Consider the following 20,361-nt stretch of genomic DNA (forward strand, 5'->3'; position numbering starts at 1 on the left):
TTGTAAATAAAAGAAAACGCCAGGGTATGTATTAACGGTAGGTCCTTTTACAGTCTCAAATCGAAGCTACATTCATTTGTATAGAAGCCGGCTATTATGTTTGCATTTCACTACTTCATACTTCATCTTCTAACTAAACGGATGCGACGCAAACGGACCTTCGGAAATGTAAGTTTTCATAAAACATAATATTCAGAATTCACTTTTATAATAAATAATAAGTAATTTCGACAAGAAAAAATATTTTGGCTCTACAAAAAACGTTTCTTTTACCTAGTATTTTATCTACGAATTTAATTGAAGTTTTTAACTACAGACTACAGTAGTAATTAATAGTCATTAATCAGGAATTTTCGAATCTTTTTGACTAACGAAGACTAATGGAGTTATTACTTTTTTACTTTCCATCAAATAAAAAATTCCATGAGGTCAAGATACTATCTCCTGCTACCTGCAAACTTTCCGAGAATCAGCAGTCATTTTTTTAGACTGCATTCTAAAGACTGTCGTTTTCCTTAACCGTATCTTTTATGATATTGTTATTATGTTATCTATACTAATATTATAATTCTGCAGAGTTTGTTTGTTTGTTTGAACGCGCTAATCTCAGGAATTACTGGTCCGATTTGAAAAATTCTTTCAGTGTTAGATAGCCTATTTATCGAGGAAGGCCATAGGCTATATTAGGAGTGAAGAAATAGAGGAAAATGTGGAGAAAACGGGGGAAATTATATAAAATTGGTTATTATCTTTAGATTCTTAAGAACTACTTGAGCAATTTTTATGTTATTTGGCAAACATGAAGAATAGACCACGTTAAGGGACATAGGCTATTTTTTTGCGGAAAAATGTACGGTCGCGTGATATTCCTAAATTACGCAAGCGAAGCCGCGCGGAACATCTATATATAATAAAATTGTAGGAAAGTCAATGCTGTACATTGAATATTTTTGTACAATAAATAATACTTGGGACGTGATCTACTATACTAACGCGGACGAAGTCGCGGGCAACAGCTAGTAAGTTATAACATAACATTATTACATTGCATGATTCTAATTATAAATGTAGTAAATTCTCTTAGGCTTTTTAAGTATGTAAATACCAGGAAGATACCTTTAAAAAAAACTGAAGATCTGAACTTATTACCCAAACAATTTTTTCCTATGCGGGAATCGAACTCACGTCCTCCGAGTTAAGAACCTCGCTTTTAACCACTAGACGGCACAAGCATGATACCTATCGTATCCATAATATTATGCTTTAGGGCCTAAATTACAATTTGGTAGCCCCTAAGGCCTTTAGGGGCTACCAGATTATGTTACATATACGTATAGCTATCGCATTACAAAGGACGATACGTGGGAGAGCCATGCTTCGGCACGAATGGGCCGGCTCGACCGGAGAAATACCACGTTCTCACAGAAAACCGGCGTGAAACAGCGCTTGCGCTGTGTTTCGCTGAGTGAGTGAGTTTACCGGAGGCCCAATTCCCTTTCCTATCCTCCCCTATTCCTTTCCCTTCCCATCCCTACCCTCCCCTATTACCCTATTCCCTCTTGAAAGGCCGGCAACGCACCTGCAGCTCTTCTGATGCTGCGAGTGTCCATGGGCGACGGAAGTTGCTTTCCATCAGGTGACCCGTTTGCTCGTTTGCCCCCTTCTTCATAAAAAAAAAGGAGGTCATTAATAACGGCGATTCGACAGAACGGTGTGATGATATTCTGGGTACATTCGAAGCCTGCGGCAGTGACTCAGTGGCTTTACCTCTTAATATCTAAATCCTAATTATTACGTGTGTCACCAGAACGCCGTAATATCTGATGACAGTTCTATTTTTAGCAGAAGTTACACACCATAAATTATAAATAAATAAATACCATTATCATAACTACTATTAGGTAAGTACCTGGTTTTGTTTATACCTATACCTAACTTTAAGCGTTAGGTTTATTATTATAAATTTATTATGGACTGAAACTCAATTTATTATGGATTTTTAAGCGCGTGGATGTTATTTCGCACTTCTGTAACACATTGAATCTTATGACGAGACTATCCGCACTTGCGGTAAAAATTGCAATAAAATTATGAATAAATTCGCGCGAATAAAATCCGCGCGGTTAAAATTCGCAGTGCATACTAAGCGGTTGGTAGTTTCGTAGCTATACTCTACGCTTCGTAGCAAAGCTCTACGCCGCGTAGCTAACTATACCTGCCCCGATAAGAAGAAAGGGCGTAACTTCCATTTTTGGCCAAATAGAGTTCTAAATACATTCAGAATCAGCAGAGAAAACTCTATTTTTTTGTCTAGGAAACATGGTCGAATTCCGAAAAAATTTTTGTTCCCTAACATTTATTATGAAAACCCCTGCATTTTATTATGAAAACCCCTCATTTCCAAATTGTGGCTTTTCATACAAGGTTTATGTTATTTGGATGAAAGGGCGTTATTATATTTTTTACGCCTTTTCATAACTACAAGTAATCTGCGACTTACCAGGTGGAAAATGCTTTAAAAAATAAGTAAAAAATATACGATTTTGATGAAGCTGTTGCGTCCACAAACAACCATAAAACATTTATTAAATAATAATGTTGCTCTGTATCGGTACGGAACCCTTCGTGCGCGAGTCCGACTCGCACTTGGCCAATTTTTTTTCTAAAATGCAATTATCTCAAATTGGTATTTGTGGAAGTTACGCCCTTTCTTCATATCGGGGCAGTATAGAAACGAGACGAAACGTCACAAGTCATCAACAAGTGACCAACAGGTTACAGGCATTCAACTCCAACAAGTGACCACTGACCATCCGTTCCGTGCCCTAAGGGGAAAAACGGGACCCTATTACTAAGACTTTGCTGTCTGTCCGTCTTTCTGTCTGTCTCCAGCACGAAGCTAAAACAAAGCTCAAGGTTCTGACTTCTGTATCAAGACTCACTATAAATTGATTTAATCTGATTTCAGGTTCTCTCGGTACCTATGGGTTGTGTATTTCTGTTGCTGGCCCCGGCCGCTATAACAACAAACCCTTTAATGGGTACGGAACCCTAAAAATATTGAACTTTGTAAATTCATAAATATAATATTAAACAAACAATAGGGTTTTTTATTAGCATTATAATATTATCAGGAATAAGAGAAAAACTATGCATACAATTAATATTATAAATGCGAAAGTGTGTCTGTCTGTCTGCGTCTCTGCTACTTTTTCACACCCAAACCGCTAAACCGATTTTGCTGAAATTTGGTATGGAGTCCAGGGAAAGGACGGATACTTTTATCTCGGAAAAATCGGGATCGGTTCCAGCATGATAAACGATTTTTAGCGTAAACTAGCGTAAATCATTTTTAATTAAGTCAAATACACTAACGACTACTAACGACATCTAGTAATATTTTTGAGAAAATCGTAAGTACGAAGTCGAGTCTTCATAGTTGACAATTTCCACAGAAGCCAAGAGATGGCGTTAGTGAGGAATGTAAAGGAAAACATTTTTTTTCAACTGAATAGTTTCTACATCAATAATTTATAATCGGAATAATTATTTAGAGCATGCTTAAATAATAAAATTAACATGGAAATATGACGATCAACAGAAAATAACGATTTTTTTTTATTATTATTTTTTTTTTTTAATATTTCGTATTGGCAAATGGCAACACCATGTCGCTGTCTTGCTCAGTGTTACCATATATACAGATTTCTCCGTATTTATACATATTTTTGGTGAGTAATACAGATTAATTTTGTAAAAATTCAACAACGAAACAGGCTAAATCGGGCACCATTGAAGGTCTTTTGCATACAAAGTAACTGATTGGTGCAAAACAATGCTATAATCTAGAGATTAGATTTTAAATTATTATAAATAAAAAGTTACCAATTTATGTATGACTATATTTTTATTTATTATACGATTATCACCTTATCACGTCAATACATATCCCTTTTTTCATAAAAAGCGTGGATAATAATTAAGAGTTATTTTTTTTTGTTGACAGCTTAATACAGATTTTATACAGAAAATTGAGACAATTTGACATACAGATTTTAGCAGTTCCCACTACAGATAAAAGGTCGAAACCATCTGGCAACACTGGTCTTGCTTACACGTCAAAAGATTTGTTGCAATTTCCGATTTTATGTTTTCATGGAGTTATCATAGATTAATATAATAAAATAATAGTAAAATTAGATAACTAGTGACAAAAGTGAACAAAGTATTCAAACAAAGTACATAACAAAGTATATATATATATTGTTAGTCATCTAATGTTTTATTAGGCTAAGCTTACAGTATGGGTAAGTTTTATCATATCACTATTTTACTGATATTTACTGTGTACTAAGGGGAAATAGATGCAATAAATCGAAATATTTTGCTGCTCTTGTAGGTGGCTTATTTAGTTATTTTAGAGGACTGCTTGGTGCCCGTGAAATGAGGATTCTTATCCTCGGTTTGGACGGCGCCGGGAAGACAACAATATTGTACAAACTGCAAGTAGGGGAGGTAGTCACCACTATACCCACCATAGGATTTAACGTCGAACAAGTTACATACAAAAATTTAAAGTTTCAAGTGTGGGACTTAGGTGGGCAAACAAGTATAAGGTAAGATTTATTTAACTCTAGATTTGAGTATTCACTTAGTTTTAAATAAAAAAAATATGCCCATTAAAAAGTTGCAACGGCTTACTGGCTAAATTACATTAGCACGGTAAAATAGTAGTAAATAGTTTGGTGTGCTATGCTCATGTTATTCTTTGACGTATGGAGTGGTGCATGGATTGTTTTATCTTGACTGTTAATTAGATTGATATAATTTGTTACTTTCTAATATCCTACTGTATTAATTGGCGATAATCAACTTGCTATTTAGCCAGCCAATAAAAAGCTCCTTGCCTGCATATAATTGGTATGAACAAAAACAAATTCTTTGTTCATTCACAATTGTTCTATATTTGACAGTCCAGAGATAAACTTGAGTATTTAGTTAAAAGAAATGTGAGTGTGTGAGTGACTTAATTTTGTGTGGAAATACTTAAATTATATAAGTAGAACAAAGCCATCAAAATCCGTTTGTAATTGTATTTGGATTATAATATGTGTGCTATGACAAAAAGAAATAGAAGATAAATAATACCAATAAATTATTCAAATTGTGTATTTCAGACCTTATTGGCGATGTTACTATGGCAATACAGATGCAATAATATATGTGGTAGATTCAGCGGACAGAGATCGAATAGGAATATCCAAAGATGAACTTGTGCACATGTTACGGGTAAGTCTTATATTATTTTTAACATTTTCTCATAATATAGTCTTATATTATTTTCAGCAGCTTTTGTTACAACCAATTGCTTAAAGCAGGGGTCGGTCAGTACTTTTAGGTGGAGTCCGGATACCGTGGGAAAATTTTAACAAGGTCCAGAAAAAAACACACTTGTTCTATGTAGCTTAAAATATTATTTTAATTAGTAAAGGTAATACATATGTCTTATCTATGTCTTAATTGATACTTTTTTTTTATGAAATAAGGGGGCAAACGAGCATATAAAATACATAACAAAATGTCGCAGTTCGATATTCAACCTTTGGTCGTCCGCATACGGACTGCAGTCCACCTGTTGCTAACCGCTGCCCTAAAGTAATGGTCAAATTTAATATTAATCCCTCGATTGTGAATTTGTGGAAGTTGAAGCATTCATAGGCGGAGTAAAGTAAAAATATGTGAAAGAAAAAAGAAATGACTAGTCATTTCTTTTTTTTTTCACATATTTTTCTTAGTTCTTTTTTTAAACTATATATCATCCAATTATCACATATAATATAATTTCTTTACAAAGCAAACATGATATTTAGGACACAAATTATCCATTGTGCCTACTATTTCCAGGAAGAGGAATTAGCAAATGCAATTCTTGTGGTGCTAGCAAATAAGCAGGACATGGCAGGATGTCTGACTGTAGCCGAGGTCCACCAGGCGTTAGGGCTGGATGCACTCCGGGACAGAACGTTCCAGATCTTCAAGACATCAGCGGTGCGGGGGGAGGGCCTCGACCAGGCCATGGACTGGCTATCCAATGCGTTACAGGCTAGGAAATAACAATAAAGGTTTGTTTCATTGTTATTACTAGATTATTGATTTAAAGTTCAGTTAATGACTAAGCAAATCTATTAATTTTAAGTTAATATTATTCTGGCTTGTGAGTAGTGACTTTCAAACTAAGCATTTATTTTAACCATCAATCCCCAAGCGGCAGCCGGCTGCCACATAATAATTGCCTGGCGTTATGTTACTACAAAGAGGAAGGAAATATTTGACATCATAGATATTATTACATAAAATATTAAGTTCTTAAAATTATCAATAACATTTTGCTGGTATCTATATTTTATCTAATCAAGGTTTTTTTGTAAAACATTTTTTTTATGAAATATGGGGGAAAACGAGCAAACGGGTCACCTGATGGAAAGCAACTTTCGTCGCCCATGGACACTCGCAGCATCAAAAGAGCTGCAGGTGCGTTGCCGGCCTTTTAAGAGGAAATAGAGTAATAGGGGAGGGTACGGAAGGGAAGGGTATAGGGTAGGGGATTGGGCCTCCGGTAAACTCACTCACTTGGCGAAACACAGCGCAAGCGCTGTTTCACGCCGGTTTTCTGTGAGAACGTGGTATTTCTCCGGTCGAGTCGGCCCATTCGTGCCGAAGCATGACTCTCCCATCTATAAAACATACATAAATATCACTGCTCAACAGATTTGGGAAAAAGCATGCCTGTAAAGCATGTATAATTATTATTAGATTTTATTCATTATCATAAAGATTTTGAAAAAGTAGTTATTATAGTTTGCTACAGTTAAATTATATATGAAGTGACAAATGGAATTAGATTATAGAAAATGAGTTTTGAAGATTAAAGGAATGAAAAGCGTTACTGAAATATAACATACCTACCCAAATTTTGGAAGTTTCTACTAGAAACTATTTTATAATTTCATGAGTTTTACTTTTATGACTGTCTAATTACTGTCACATGATAGATTAAACTACCCCATCATTGGCAGCCATCCTGTTTACTTTCCAAGTAGGTATTTACAAACATAATATTATCTTAGGTACTGCCTAAGATTTGTTTGAAAATACTAGAAATGCCAATTATATGATTACTAGCTGTCCCGGTGAACTTTGTGTCACTTAAAAACCTACCCTGGACTTCAATGATTATTTTAAGACTATATTTAGCAGAATTGGTTTAGTCGTTATCGAGTTGTAGCGTTACTAACACAATTGGAAATTTATTTTTATATATATAGATCTGTAGTTTGAACACTTTGTCGCCAATAGTCTTCTGCTTAACCCTATATTTTTTGTTTTCAGACCAATAAGTATGAAGCAGCGACGTGTGAGGCGTGTGTGTTGTATAGCCATGGTTATACCAATAGAAGATACATAGCATGGAACGAGCTGCCTGCCATCGAGCATAACATAGTCCAAACCACAAAGCAAGTCGCAAAACTTCAGAGTAAATATCAAAATTTGTAAGAAATTTTGTTAGTCGCGACATGGTTTGGAGTTTGGAGCTGCTTTACTTTGATACAGAAGCGTCAGATATTGCGGCCTGGTTTGAATTATTATGTTAACATTTACCTACTGGATGGGCTAAGCTAGCATCAAAATCAAGTGACACTGGCGCCCGAGCGCGTCCCCCGTTTAACTGTATCATTGTGAAAAGTGTGCACCTGTGCATTAGCCCGGGCGCGCACTAGCGGCCAGGTTGCCGCGGCCATCGAAAGTATGGTGTGGCCGCTTGTCAGCGTGCGGCCAGGTGCGCGTGGTCTATGGCGGTTTCATACTAAGGTATCTAACTCGATGGCTGCCGTGGCCTGGCCGCTAGTGCGCGCCCGAGCTTAATATTATTCTGACATTTCGACACTTGTCATCTATTTTTTTATTTTTGAACATGATGACGCCCGCAACTCATAAATAATAAATAATGCGCGCGATAAATGCAAAATTCGCATTTGGCATTTATCGCGCGGGAACCGTACATTTTTCCGGGATAAAAAGTTATCCTACGTCCTTTCCCGGGACTCAAAGTATCTCCATACCTTTCAGCGAAATCGGTTCAGCGGTTTGGGCGTGGAGAGGTAACAGACAGACAGACACACTTTTGCATTTATAATATTAAGTATGGACGAACGATATCACAAATTATAAAACATAAGATATAATAATAATATGTAGTATGTATACGATAAAAATTATACATAATATTATGTTGATAAATTAGTACTTTAGCACACTGGAATGAAGTCGAAATGTCAATTTATGGATCGATATGCTGTCATTGCACACGCTAAGCTTTGTCCACACTGTGCCTTTTTCTGTTCGTCAAGGGCATGCGTTATAGCGCAGTCAACAGCGAACGTGAGGCATGCCCGCGACGCATGCCCTCTGACCGTATCCAAAACTTCAAAAATGACAATATTGGCGTTGCGTTCCTTGACGCATTCAATTATTGAATGCGCCAATATGAAAGTTGATGACGAAAATTGAAGATGAAAGTGCATAGTGTGGACATAGCTATTCAGCACTTACCATCCTCTCGGTTATTCGCTCGATGCTGTCCGCAAACTCCCTTCTTTTCACGATATTTTAGTTAGTGAATTTATGCTTTTTATTGTGATAGGTGGCAATGTATTGTGAACTTTGTTGACGAACGTATTTTTGTATAAAGCGAGGGGAGTTTTCTAAATATGTATTAACTCTGTAAGAGCAGATGCGGAGATGTAAATGTATTTATTGGTTTACTTATAATAAACTATAGAATTATTTGAAATATTTATAATAGTAGTTTTATTTATGAAAGTTTAATTGAAAATGAATTTAAGGGATCGAGATGAGGGAAAAGGAATTTGGATGATGACAAGGTCAAATATTAGCAGATTTTTTTTAAATATTTCAGCTTGATAACTTTTGTATTTCTTTTGTTATGAGCTTGCAAAGTTAGATAAAAAAGTCGTTTTTTTTAATAAATTAACATATATTTATTTACCACGTCTTGATGACTTATAAAATTTAAAGCAATTTTTGTGGAACCGCTTCGAAAAATGCATAGAAACTAGCGAGGCGTGACGTCTCGCTGACACTTTGTATGGAGCGTTTTAGGCTGCGTTTCCAATGAAGTGGAGCGGAGCTTAGCGGTCGTGCTATTCCAGCGGAATGACAGCGAAGCGGAGCGAAGATTTCGAGCATGGTGATTGGTCAATTCGGCAGCTCCGCTCCGCTCCACTCCGCTTCAGTGGAAACGCAGCCTTAGGAAGGTCTGTTTTACGTGATTTTTGAATTGTTATCATGAAGAATTTTTAAGCTATCAGAGTCATTCTCTCACCCATGTTTCTATTTTAAGAGGTATTTTAATTACTAATAAGAAAAAAAAAATAGTCATCATGCCTATTGCTAAAACCGAACAGTAAAAAACGTACGGAGGAAATTCCTAGCACCAACCTCAAGACCCATTCAGTTTATTAGTGGCATCAGGCTGCGGACGGTGTTGACTGCAGTTGGAGTTACGATAGATCCATGTGAGTTTGGGACCAGGGATCACAATATGACTGAGAATATGCCAGTATCTCAGCTCGATAGTCGGGGAAAAACCCATGGAAATAATAAGAGGTTGTCCATTAATCATAAGGCCTCAAGACGCATCACCAAGGGATGGGATGGACGGCCCCTAAGAACCTGTGATGTACCTGCAGGCTGCAACTTCGGCGGCGGCAGCCAAGCGGTCTGCTTATTTTGCGAAAATGCAGAAACGCCCGTCATACAGGTGAGCGATTGAACCTATAAGCTATAACGTAGAGTTAAACCACAGTATAACAATATGACATATCCCGCGGGGAAGCGGGTGGCGCGGGCTCGCGTACACAAACTCGCGGCGTTTGTATACCTGCGCCCACAGGGGTGACGTTGGCGCGTTGTCTATGAATTTTGTGTTGTAAAACGATAACTTATTTTATAAACAATGGGATATTATAATAAATGTTCAGTGTACGGATGCAAATCTGATTCAAAAAACAAAAAGGATTTAAATTTTCATAAATATCGGCTCACAGTTTACACTAATATTGTGTTGGCCTTGGCGGCATTTATTTGCATCTCTGTTTTATTGTTTACGTTGTAAGAAGTGTACCTAATAAATTAAAAATCTGTCATATACCCTGTCACATACTAATTAGTACCTACCGGCTACCTAGCTAGGTACACACACCAAGTGAAACATTTTGTCCTTTGGACCGCCCTTACCGCGCACGTAATAAGAGTTTTAACCAGGGATGTTAGACGGCCACTTGGAAATCCTTGTATCGAGCTGGCTGAAAACTGGTATCGGACACAGAAAACTGGTACGCCTGTGCTCCGCTCCGGCGCTGCGAACACTGATGACAAACTGTGTCGGAAGTTGCATCCCAGTGGAAAAAAATTAATATTTTAATTTCGTATACTGTTAATAGAGGGCAGTAATCATCGAACGCACAGAAGAAATATCATTTTGAACTGCATTATCTTTTTGATATTATATTGCATAATTCGGGTATAAAATGTAAAATATATTGAAAAAAATAGATAAATGATTCATAACGAAGATTTTTATAAGAAACGAGGGTTCGTTTGCTTAACCAAACAATGGAAAGGAAGTCCGAAGTAAACAAATTGAGATTTCGAAAAAACATTTTTACACACAACACAACTGTTTATCGAGACTGCTTGCTATAAAAAAGTTTTATATTATAAAGGAAATCTGATTAAAATGAAAAATAGTTAAAATAAAACTGAGTATTTTTCAAGTGCTATCTGTTGGCAGTTGGCAGTTGGCAATATCGATATTGACCATTATAAATTATTTTATTTTGGAATTAGGTACGTAGTATCTGTTTTTATAGCGGAAACAGGAACAGGGTTTCGGTTCTTGAGGTACAGCTTTGTGACAGTCCGACGGACGGGCAGACAGACTTTGGCTCGATTCATATAATATGTCCGCGCGAACGAGCGGTTTGTTTGCGGCCGCGCCACTATGTATTTTTAGGGTTCCGTATCCAAAGGGTAAAAAACGGGACCCTATTACTGAGACTTCGATGTCCTTCTCTCCGTCTGTCCGTCTGTATCCAGGCTGTATCTCAAAAACCGCTATACGTACACTTCTGAAAATTTCACAGGTTGTGTATTTCTATTGCCGTTTTAACGACAAATAGGTACTAAAAATAAAATAAATATCTAAGGGGGCTCCCATACAACAAACGTGATTTTATTACAAAATACTTAATAGTATTAGCACTTCCATAATTAATAATAAAATTAGATAAATATTTAAAGGGATCCTCTCCCCCCCCCGTCCATACAAAAATACAATTTTATGCCTATTCTTTTTACATATATACAATTGCTTGTGATCTCGCGATGTAGCGGCCAAACGTTTGCGCAAACGCATATCTGTAAATCGAGAATGATATAGGAATAGCCGTTATTTCCCTTCGAGTACGGAACCCCAAAAATGTTACGATTGTAGATGCCTGAAGTTTATTATAGGGCAATAAATTACAGAGACAACACTATCGAGTTTCGCTAATTTATGTGTGGAGTCTCTGACGCGTGGAATGCGGTCCCCAACTCAACCTTTTGTATGCCGGAGACAGAACTAACGGGCAATACCTTCGTGATAATTATTACGAGTTGCGAAAGGTACATTTATGCCTATAGATGTTGTTATAATAACTATATTATACGAGCTGTCCCGGCAAACGTTGTTTTGCCTCTTTTCCTGCTTTTCTCTTGATGTTTTTTCAGATTTTGAGAATGCAAAACCGTGGAAATCGGTTCGTTCGTTCTGAAGTTATAGCGTCAGGAAGGAAAACCCGAATTATTTTTATATTATATTAGATAAATAATTTTGGCGCGACGTCATCTAGTTCAATATTATAATTCCGTTGTCTGGTACTCGCAGGCCGTAACACAAGTCCTTCAGGTCCACTTACCACTTACCAAAAAAAAAAAGTCCACTTACCACGGGGCCAGACAAACGTGGTGTTATTTATGTGAAGCGTCCATAGATATTATTATTATATTTTATACGATTTTCGTGATCATCGTTATGTATTGCGTAATTTTTTTCCACCGGAAAATCATTAATTCTGAAAAGGAACCAAGGAGCAGTTTAGAATTTAGATAGATACCTATGTCGAACTCTAGACTACAAGCCTATAAATAAATTAACTATCCTGTGAGATAAACCGACGTGAATAACTCTTAGAAGGCTGTTATAGTATATAAGAAAATAACACTGAGCAGTATAGGTGAGTACTTACGGTTTACGGCTTGTGCCGCATCAAAGTACCTTAATTTGCCCATAAATAATTGCAGAAGTAGGTAATATAGGTCATTTATAACTGTACGGCGTTTGTTTCCCTGAGAAATTCTATTTACTCACGTACTCGACTATACTGCTTAGTGTTTTCCTGATACAGTAACAGCCTTCTTTAAGGGGGTGACAGACACGCGAGTAAGTACGCGGACTTATGGCTCGACGACCTTACTCGCTTGCGTGTCACCTAAAGTTCGCGTACTTAAAGATTGCCGCGTAAGTTCGCCGTCTTGGAATTTTACTCGTAGCTCGTACGTCTGTCTGGCAGCACTGCGAGTCGCGAGCCGAGAAAATTCATTATCCAAACTATAAATATTAATAAGTATACCTAGCGGAATAGAGCAACAATTTCAAGCTGTCAAACGAAACCGAAATTGGTTTTCATCTGTGTGAAAAATATGTACTACGTATACACTTAAACTTTTCCATTTAGTTTTTTCTTATTAGTTTTTAAAACGTAATATGATATTATTCCTAAATAACACAAAGCTTCTACGACATGGTAACCCAGTCAAAAAAAAAAAAAAAAAAAAAAAAACTACTCGTATGTCACCTACGGCGAGCCGAGTTAAGTTCGCGATCCGTGCGTTTAGCACCGACGCGAGCCGAGTAAGTTCGCGGACTTAAAACCCGCGTAAGAAAATTATCCTGTGAAATGAACCAACGTGAATAACGCATAAGTGCCTGACAGACGTACGAACTTTACGTCTGTCAGGCACTTAAGCGTTATTCACGTTGGTTCATTTCACAGGATAATTTTCTTCATGGGTTTGTAGTCTATAGTCTATACTCTATAGTATAATATGCGAGCGGAGAGGTGCGGCGAGATTAAAGGAATATAAAATAACTAGATGATATGACGCCCGCAACTGTTCAACTGTTCAGCTATACCTAATGGTAATTATTGATGTGTACAGTGTAACCTATTGAAAGACGCACCGACGCGACGCGACGTACAGATAGCGAATTCTTAGTAATAGGGTCTCGTTTGTACCGTTTGAGTGCGGAACCCTAATAAAGGAGAAGTATTCCAATACGATCCAGCCTCCAGATGAAGCCTCAGCTCCGTGGTAGTGACTAGTGAGATGCGCGGGCGCAGTTTACGAGTCACGCGCGCCCGCTAACTGGCCGCGCTGATTGACACCCTCAGAGTTACTGCTGACTGCCGATAGGCGATATGTTGGGAATGCAGAGATCTTCCACATACGCTAAATGTAGGGTGGAGCAAAGTGGTAATACTTTAGGGCAGCTATACTCAGCCTGCGGGAGGGACTTTATCAGCGGCCCGCGTGAAACGATAATTTTGAACAACGTAATTTTTTTACTCCTAATATTATGTAATTTTTGTTGAAGTCCACGACACTATGGCAAAAATATGTTTGTGGCTCGTACTTATAAAAAAATGTACAGTACGGCTGCTTTAGGGTATGAATCCCCAGTATAGATAATAGAGTTAGGAGAGAGTAGGAGTCAGAATTGAAAAAGTAACTTTTTTTATTTTTGCCTGTGGCCCTTGCCCATACAATAGATTAAACTCAACACCCTGTAACTGCCTGTAAGTATAGATCTTTTTAGATCCGATTTTATGTACCAGTTTTTTCTAAGTTATCGATTAGAAAATCGAATAAATGAATTTTTCCTGCGCTAAAACCTAGATATTTATGCAATTATTATTTTTTAACAAAAAAATAATCCCGAGTTCCAAGGTAAAAACAATATTCTTAAAATGATCTAAAAAGTATAAAATCATTCTTATTCTTCATTAAGTGCCTTTTTCAAAATTAGACTAAACCTCAACTTATTCTGTACTCAATTTTCATTCGTTTGAAGTCGGTACTAGCCTAGAAAGCTTGACATAGAACTTAGCCGGTACCGACTTCAAAAGACTACAATACTTCCTCCTTTTTGGAAGTCGGTTAAAAAGACAGCAATTATTTAACTGTTACTTACCTGCTTCTTCAACTTATGTCTTCAATTGTGAGAATTAAGGTCTGTCCAAAATCTGGAATGCTGTAATGCTGTTATAATGAAGCGATGATGTCACCCCTCTGACATCGCGAGTATTTCCTCTCGATGGAAACTTGCATACGAATTACGATTAGCTTAACGCACGGCAATCCAGGAGGCCTACCATGAAACCGTTTTGAGACTCAAACAATCGAACGAGAATGCCGCGTCCTGCTCTAACAACGTCATTTCACGTTTGTTAGAGCAGGACGCAGCATTCTCGTTCAATTGTTTGTGTCTCAAAACGCGATTATATACCTTATCAATTTGAACATTGTCCTAACACCGAAACCAAACTTTAAAACCACTAGTTTGTTGTTCCAACGTGGAAATAGAACCCTTAGAGGTCAAGAGCCAAGCTCTGAACTACTGGACCTGGCCCTTTAGCCAATGCCTTTTCTTTATTGCTTCTTTATGGAATCGCCGATCAAAATGTATACAAAATGTACACAAGCGTTCGTTAAAATGTTGACTATCGATTCGTCTAATGTCAATTCCAAGCATTTTGATCGGCGATTCTATAAAGAAAACGTCTTGGCTATAACAGGCTATGGGCTTTTAAAATTTATTGCTGTTGCAACATGATCGCTATGTAACTATCCCGGTTGTTTGTTCTAAGTTACTATCGTTCTACTAATAGGTGAGTGATCCGCTAACCGTTCTAATTACTGTTGCTAATGTTGCTATACTGCGTACCAAATTGTTATCAATTTCAAGCGTATACATCCCGTTAACAATTAAACTACTGAATGCTGGCCGCATCTTGCGCAAAAGACGGTGAAATATATTAAGCCCCTTACACACTGCGACTTTTAACAGCGATGAAGTCGCGCGTTTTTGAAACGCGCGCTAGACAACAGCAATAGGCATGATGACTATTTTTTTTTTAGATATGATATTGAATGTACTGTCACTTCTTGGTGGAAATTCATCTTCAATTAAATAATTATACACTTTCCTTGCATTTATTCCACTTTATTTTAATAAATTTATTACAAAATTGTTAAATACACGACCGGTTTCGAAAAAATCATCATCAGGTGTACTGCAGGTAATTTTAAATTTTTTAAAAATTTGTAAACAAAAAATGGGTTGTCAGCATCACAAAATTTTTCTACCATTCAGTAATTTTTTTTTATACCATAAACAATATTTTCTACCAAAAATCACAAATTAAATTTTAAATGTATACCTATAACATTGATAAACTAAAAACAATAATTACATTAAAAATATCAGCAAATCAATTAAATGTCATATAACCATAATTAATAATACAATAATAATAACAATTCATAAAAATACGTCAATCTTTAAATAAGTCAATAATGTCACAAAATAATAAATTGATAAAAAACATGTCAAAGTAATGCCAATGTCAGTTTATAAAATCTCTAATAACTAAATTAATTAATGTCAAATGTAAAATAATGTCCTAAAATAAATTTTAAATGTCCTGTAATAGTACCGAATTTGAGAGGCATGTCTGATCATTTACGACCTCTGTGGCTCAGTGGTGAGCGCGTTGGTAGCTCTAGCCGGGGGTCGCGGGTTCGAATCCCGCCGACGGAACAAAAAGTTTTCAATGTTCCCGGGTCTGGATGTGTATTAAATATGTGTATGATATAATAAAAATCTTAAATATATGTATAGTATAAAAGTATTAAATATATTTCCGTTGTCTGGTACCTGTAACACAAGTCCTTCAGGTACTTACCACAGGGCCAGACTGACGTGGTGTGAAGCGTCCATAGAATAAAAAAAAAAAAAAAAATTTAAAAGGGATTTATGCACGTCACATTTCGGGAGACAACTTTGTTCGACAGGTATAGTAAATATTGCGTTTATGAAAGTGGTTTCTTAACAAAAGTTGCTTTTAATTGCATTTGTTTTTTAATGAAATAAGGGGGCAAAGAAAAAAAGAAAGCAACTTCCGTCGCCCATGGACACTCGCAGCATCAGAAGAGCTGCAGGTGCGTTGCCGGCCTTTTAAGGGGTAACAGGGGAGGGTAGGGAAGGGAATTATAGGGGAGGGTGAGGAAGGAAATAGGGGAGGGTAGGGAAGGGAAAAGGGTAGGGGATTGGGCCTCCGGTAAACTCACTCACTCGGCGAAACACAGCGCAAGCGCTGTTTCACGCCGGTTTTCTGTGAGGACGTGGTATTTCTCCGGTCGAGCCGGCCCATTCGTGCCGAAGCATGGCTCTCCCACGTCAAAATTTACCGTATTTAAAGCCTTATAAACTCAGAATTTGAATGCTACAAAGTTATAATAAAAATACAGCAATAATCAGTATATCAACATTCCTTTCCCCGTTTAAAATTTTCTAATTTTGTTTATTATACTCATGATATCAGCTTCCAAAGTAAAACCAATTTATCAAAATTCAAGCATACATTCAGCATCTCCTTAGGACTTACAAATTACTTTTATTTGTAACACGCAAATAGATCGACAATATCATATACTAGGTACATATTCCCCGTTTTAATTTTTTTTAGGACAATTAAATTTTGAACTAAGTTAAGTAAAAAAATAGGGTTTTGGTGCGATCTCGGCAACGCGGCAAATGTATGGCCAAGGTCGTTTGCTCGGGGGACGGCCTTAATAGTTATTATGTTTACAGCTTGCACTAGGCATGTGTACTTAATATAATACTAGCTATTTGACCGAATTTTTCTCGGTATTCGATAAAACACGAATAAAATTACATTTTCTAAAAATGATACCTAGCTAGATCGATTTATCGCCCCCGAAACGCTCTATACATATATACTAAATTTCATGAAAATCGTTGGAGCCGATTCCGAGATTCCAATTATATAATATGTACAAGAATTGCTCGTTTAAAGATATAAGATAAGATTGTGTATGTAATTTTTCATGATATTATGGTGTACGTATCCACATTATGTCAATTTATCATCAAACTGACAAACTACAGTTTTTTGTGAGTAGGATAATTACTTTGATAACCAGTGTCATTAAAATTCATAAGTGTTTCTAATACATTACCACAATATTCATTTATCATTGTGATTAACCAATGAGTGTTAATTGTTGAAGATTAATGTGATATGGGCATGGACCGCTTAGACGCAACTAGATGTATAGTCGGCAACAATTAGCGAGTGAAAACGCGAGAAAAACACTCGTCTAGCGCTAGTCGGAACATTCTGGGCCGCCACGTGCGCGGGATCACACCATAGAGTAAATAAAGACAGACGCCAGCTCAATTTATCTCCCATTTTTTGCTCCTGCTCGGCGGCGACACATCTCGGATTGCCGCTGCAGCCTGCGCAGTTAGAAACCTTAATTATAGTGTCGATTAGCGATACCTAGATCCATTGCTTGTGAACCAAATGTATTAATATCGTCTTCTGTCTCTATTTATTCTGTGCTCGCTCGCTAGCCCGCGGGAGCTCAGGTGCATTCCTTCGCCGCGCAGCCCTATTCCCGCCCGGCACGGTCTAATTTCGCGCGGCACGCCCAAATATGCGCGCGGCATCCCGCCCGACGTCATTTTGGGAGCGCTCGTGGGCCGAAGGGCGCGGGCGGAGGGGGGGAGCGGTCCGACTGGTTGCGAGCGATGACCGAAGGCTGCGCGCGCGCCGCGGTACAGCCGCGCACACAGTTACACCACGCCGGAATGGTAAACAACCATAGCGCGTGAAATTCACTGAATCACGCATTTTCGAACATCGTTTTGTGGTCATTATGCTAATTACTATTTACTTACTATTAGTCTATTACATAAAGTTTTGTGAAAAGAAATTTGCGTAACATACAAAAAATATTATACTCTTGTAATCTAGCATAATATTAATATATCCGACTACAAATCAATCAATTATTTCAGTAGCGAACGATAAGTCCTCAAAGCTGCTACGAAAGCTCGGAGCTTTAAAGCTCGAAGGGCGATCGAGCGCGAGTGTACAGGGCCGGTCTGAGTTTGTTAAGAATTTATAGGAGAGCCGGGCGCAGCAGCCGCCAGTAGTGTCCTCGCGCGGCCCCGCGTCGGTCCCGCGACATTGTAGGTCCTCGGTCCCGAGTTACTTTGGTCCCCGGTCCCGTGATACTTCGGTCCCCGGTCCCAACTGCTAATCCTCGTAGCCCCAGCTCCCGTGCCCACATCGTGTCGCGATCGATCGCCCAGAAGCGCCCGAAGTCGGTCTCCCGGGCAAGTGTGAATTTCAGTGAAGTGTTCAGTGTTGTACCAGTGGAATGTATGGCTAGGTAAACCTTCAAGTAGCTTATGAAATTTTAGTTAAGGCCTATAATCTTTCGTTTTCCAGTATCATTGTTTTTCCTTTGCTAGTTTTCAAGGATATGGACAGGTTTAGTTTGCATCTACTAGTTAATGGGTATAATATTATGCAGTTTTGCACGACCGATTCGAAAAGTCAATTGACTAGATTCCTGATTATGAGGCACTCGAGTATATTAAACCGTAACTTTGTTGAGTTTATATCGTCACAGTTTCATCTACTCAAATCGGAAAATTGTAATGATAATTTGTTAGTGATGAATAATAAAGCGTACTTCTCTACACTTAGTATATTGTCAGAACTCTACACAGATTCTATTAAGAGGGCGACTAACCCCAAAAATCAAACATCGTCCTTCTCTCTTCACACTCACGTCCGTCTTTCTTATGCCAGGTGAAAGAGAACGACGCGGATTCATCGCCAAATGGCAATAAATGAAAAATTCGTGAAAATTAGATGCATCTTTATGATTTTTTTCTATCGAGAAAATTTTAAGATATCGTGTTTTTGGTCAGATCGAATTCTCGGAAATATAATGTAGTATCTAATTTTAGAAAATGAAACAATTCGGGGTTTATTTTCAAGTATAAAAATGAATTATAAAATCGACACTTTAGGGTTATTCGCCCCCTTAAAAGTTGACGACTTGGCCGCCCACTAGTATAGTTTTACGTTAATTATTGCTTGTTTGTGTAGTCAGCGTGAGGGCTGAGAGTTAGGACACAATTATCTAAGCTAGCCGCTAGGTACACCTACAACGTACGCGATTGTGTTGGTTTCGCTACCACTTTCAGTTTCTGTTTACGTTCACAAACACTTCTAGAAATTTCCACAGTAATCGTTTCTACTATCTAAGTATCAGTTGAATATATGAATTCAACTTGAATTGAAGCGTGTTAGGTAACCCGAAAATTATTTTATTAAGGTTATTAATGCGTTGTTTATAGGTGTATTGTATTATGTTCTAGTCGTATTTGTTCGCAGTCGCGGTTTTTAAGAGCAATTTTTTGAACATAAAGTATTAATTTTGAATGTTCAAAAGAACGTAAACAGGGAAGAGCCATCCTTTTTCAATAATGAGCCGGTTCGACTAAAAATACTATTGCCGCGTAGAAAACCGGTGTTAATAATGCTTAAATTGTATTTTGTCGAGGGAAAGAACATCACTGTCTAGTGTTCTCATGTTCTAGAATCTAGTCCATTTCATAAAAAGACAATAATAATATTTTTGTCAGTTTTATTATCAAGCCTACAGTATGTGCCGTATCTAGGAAAATATAGCAGACATTATGGACAGTAGGCACTTAGTAAGGTGACTTTAGTAGAACACGATCAAACATAGGCCTTTCTAATGTTTGATGCCTACAATGTAGGCTGTTATAGCTTCACCGCACATCGTATCAGCTCATGCTGTAAGCCAGTAATTTAATCTCAGTTTTAACGACAAGCAAAAAGCTTCTCGATTACGTCTCATAATGATTTTAAACTTAATCACGACTTGCAAAAAGTCGTGTGGCTCTCGTGCGCGGTGATGCATGGCATATGCGCGGGAACAGCGCACGCGCCGCACGAAATGCTACTGGGTTACGTTGTGCTATAGATCACTTTGCTGCACTATATGACTGCTGAGTTTGAGTCTGTAGATCGTTTTGCTATAGAT

The 20,361-nt window shown here is 37.6% G+C and overlaps 1 protein-coding gene across 1 annotated transcript; it reads left to right on the top strand.

Annotated features, from left to right (window-relative positions):
- Window positions 1-4,251: 4,251 nt before the first annotated feature.
- LOC121728933 (ADP-ribosylation factor-like protein 1) lies at window positions 4,252-7,807 on the top strand. The gene is made up of 5 exons (XM_042117272.1): window positions 4,252-4,307; window positions 4,400-4,616; window positions 5,178-5,289; window positions 5,905-6,122; window positions 7,390-7,807. Exons 1-4 carry the CDS (start codon window positions 4,304-4,306, stop codon window positions 6,112-6,114), a joined length of 543 nt encoding a protein of 180 aa, XP_041973206.1. The 5' UTR covers window positions 4,252-4,303; the 3' UTR covers window positions 6,115-6,122; window positions 7,390-7,807.
- Window positions 7,808-20,361: the final 12,554 nt, after the last annotated feature.

The sequence above is a fragment of the Aricia agestis genome, chromosome 7 (assembly GCF_905147365.1).
Source record: "Aricia agestis chromosome 7, ilAriAges1.1, whole genome shotgun sequence".
Lineage (NCBI taxonomy): Eukaryota > Metazoa > Arthropoda > Insecta > Lepidoptera > Lycaenidae > Aricia > Aricia agestis.

What these genes read in the sequence shown, in the direction of transcription:
- LOC121728933 (XM_042117272.1), top strand. An exon ending in GGTGGGCAAACAAGTATAAG is followed by an intron (nt 4,617 to 5,177) that starts GTAAGATTTATT and finishes TGTGTATTTCAG; the next exon opens with ACCTTATTGGCGATGTTACT. An exon ending in AACTTGTGCACATGTTACGG is followed by an intron (nt 5,290 to 5,904) that starts GTAAGTCTTATA and finishes TACTATTTCCAG; the next exon opens with GAAGAGGAATTAGCAAATGC.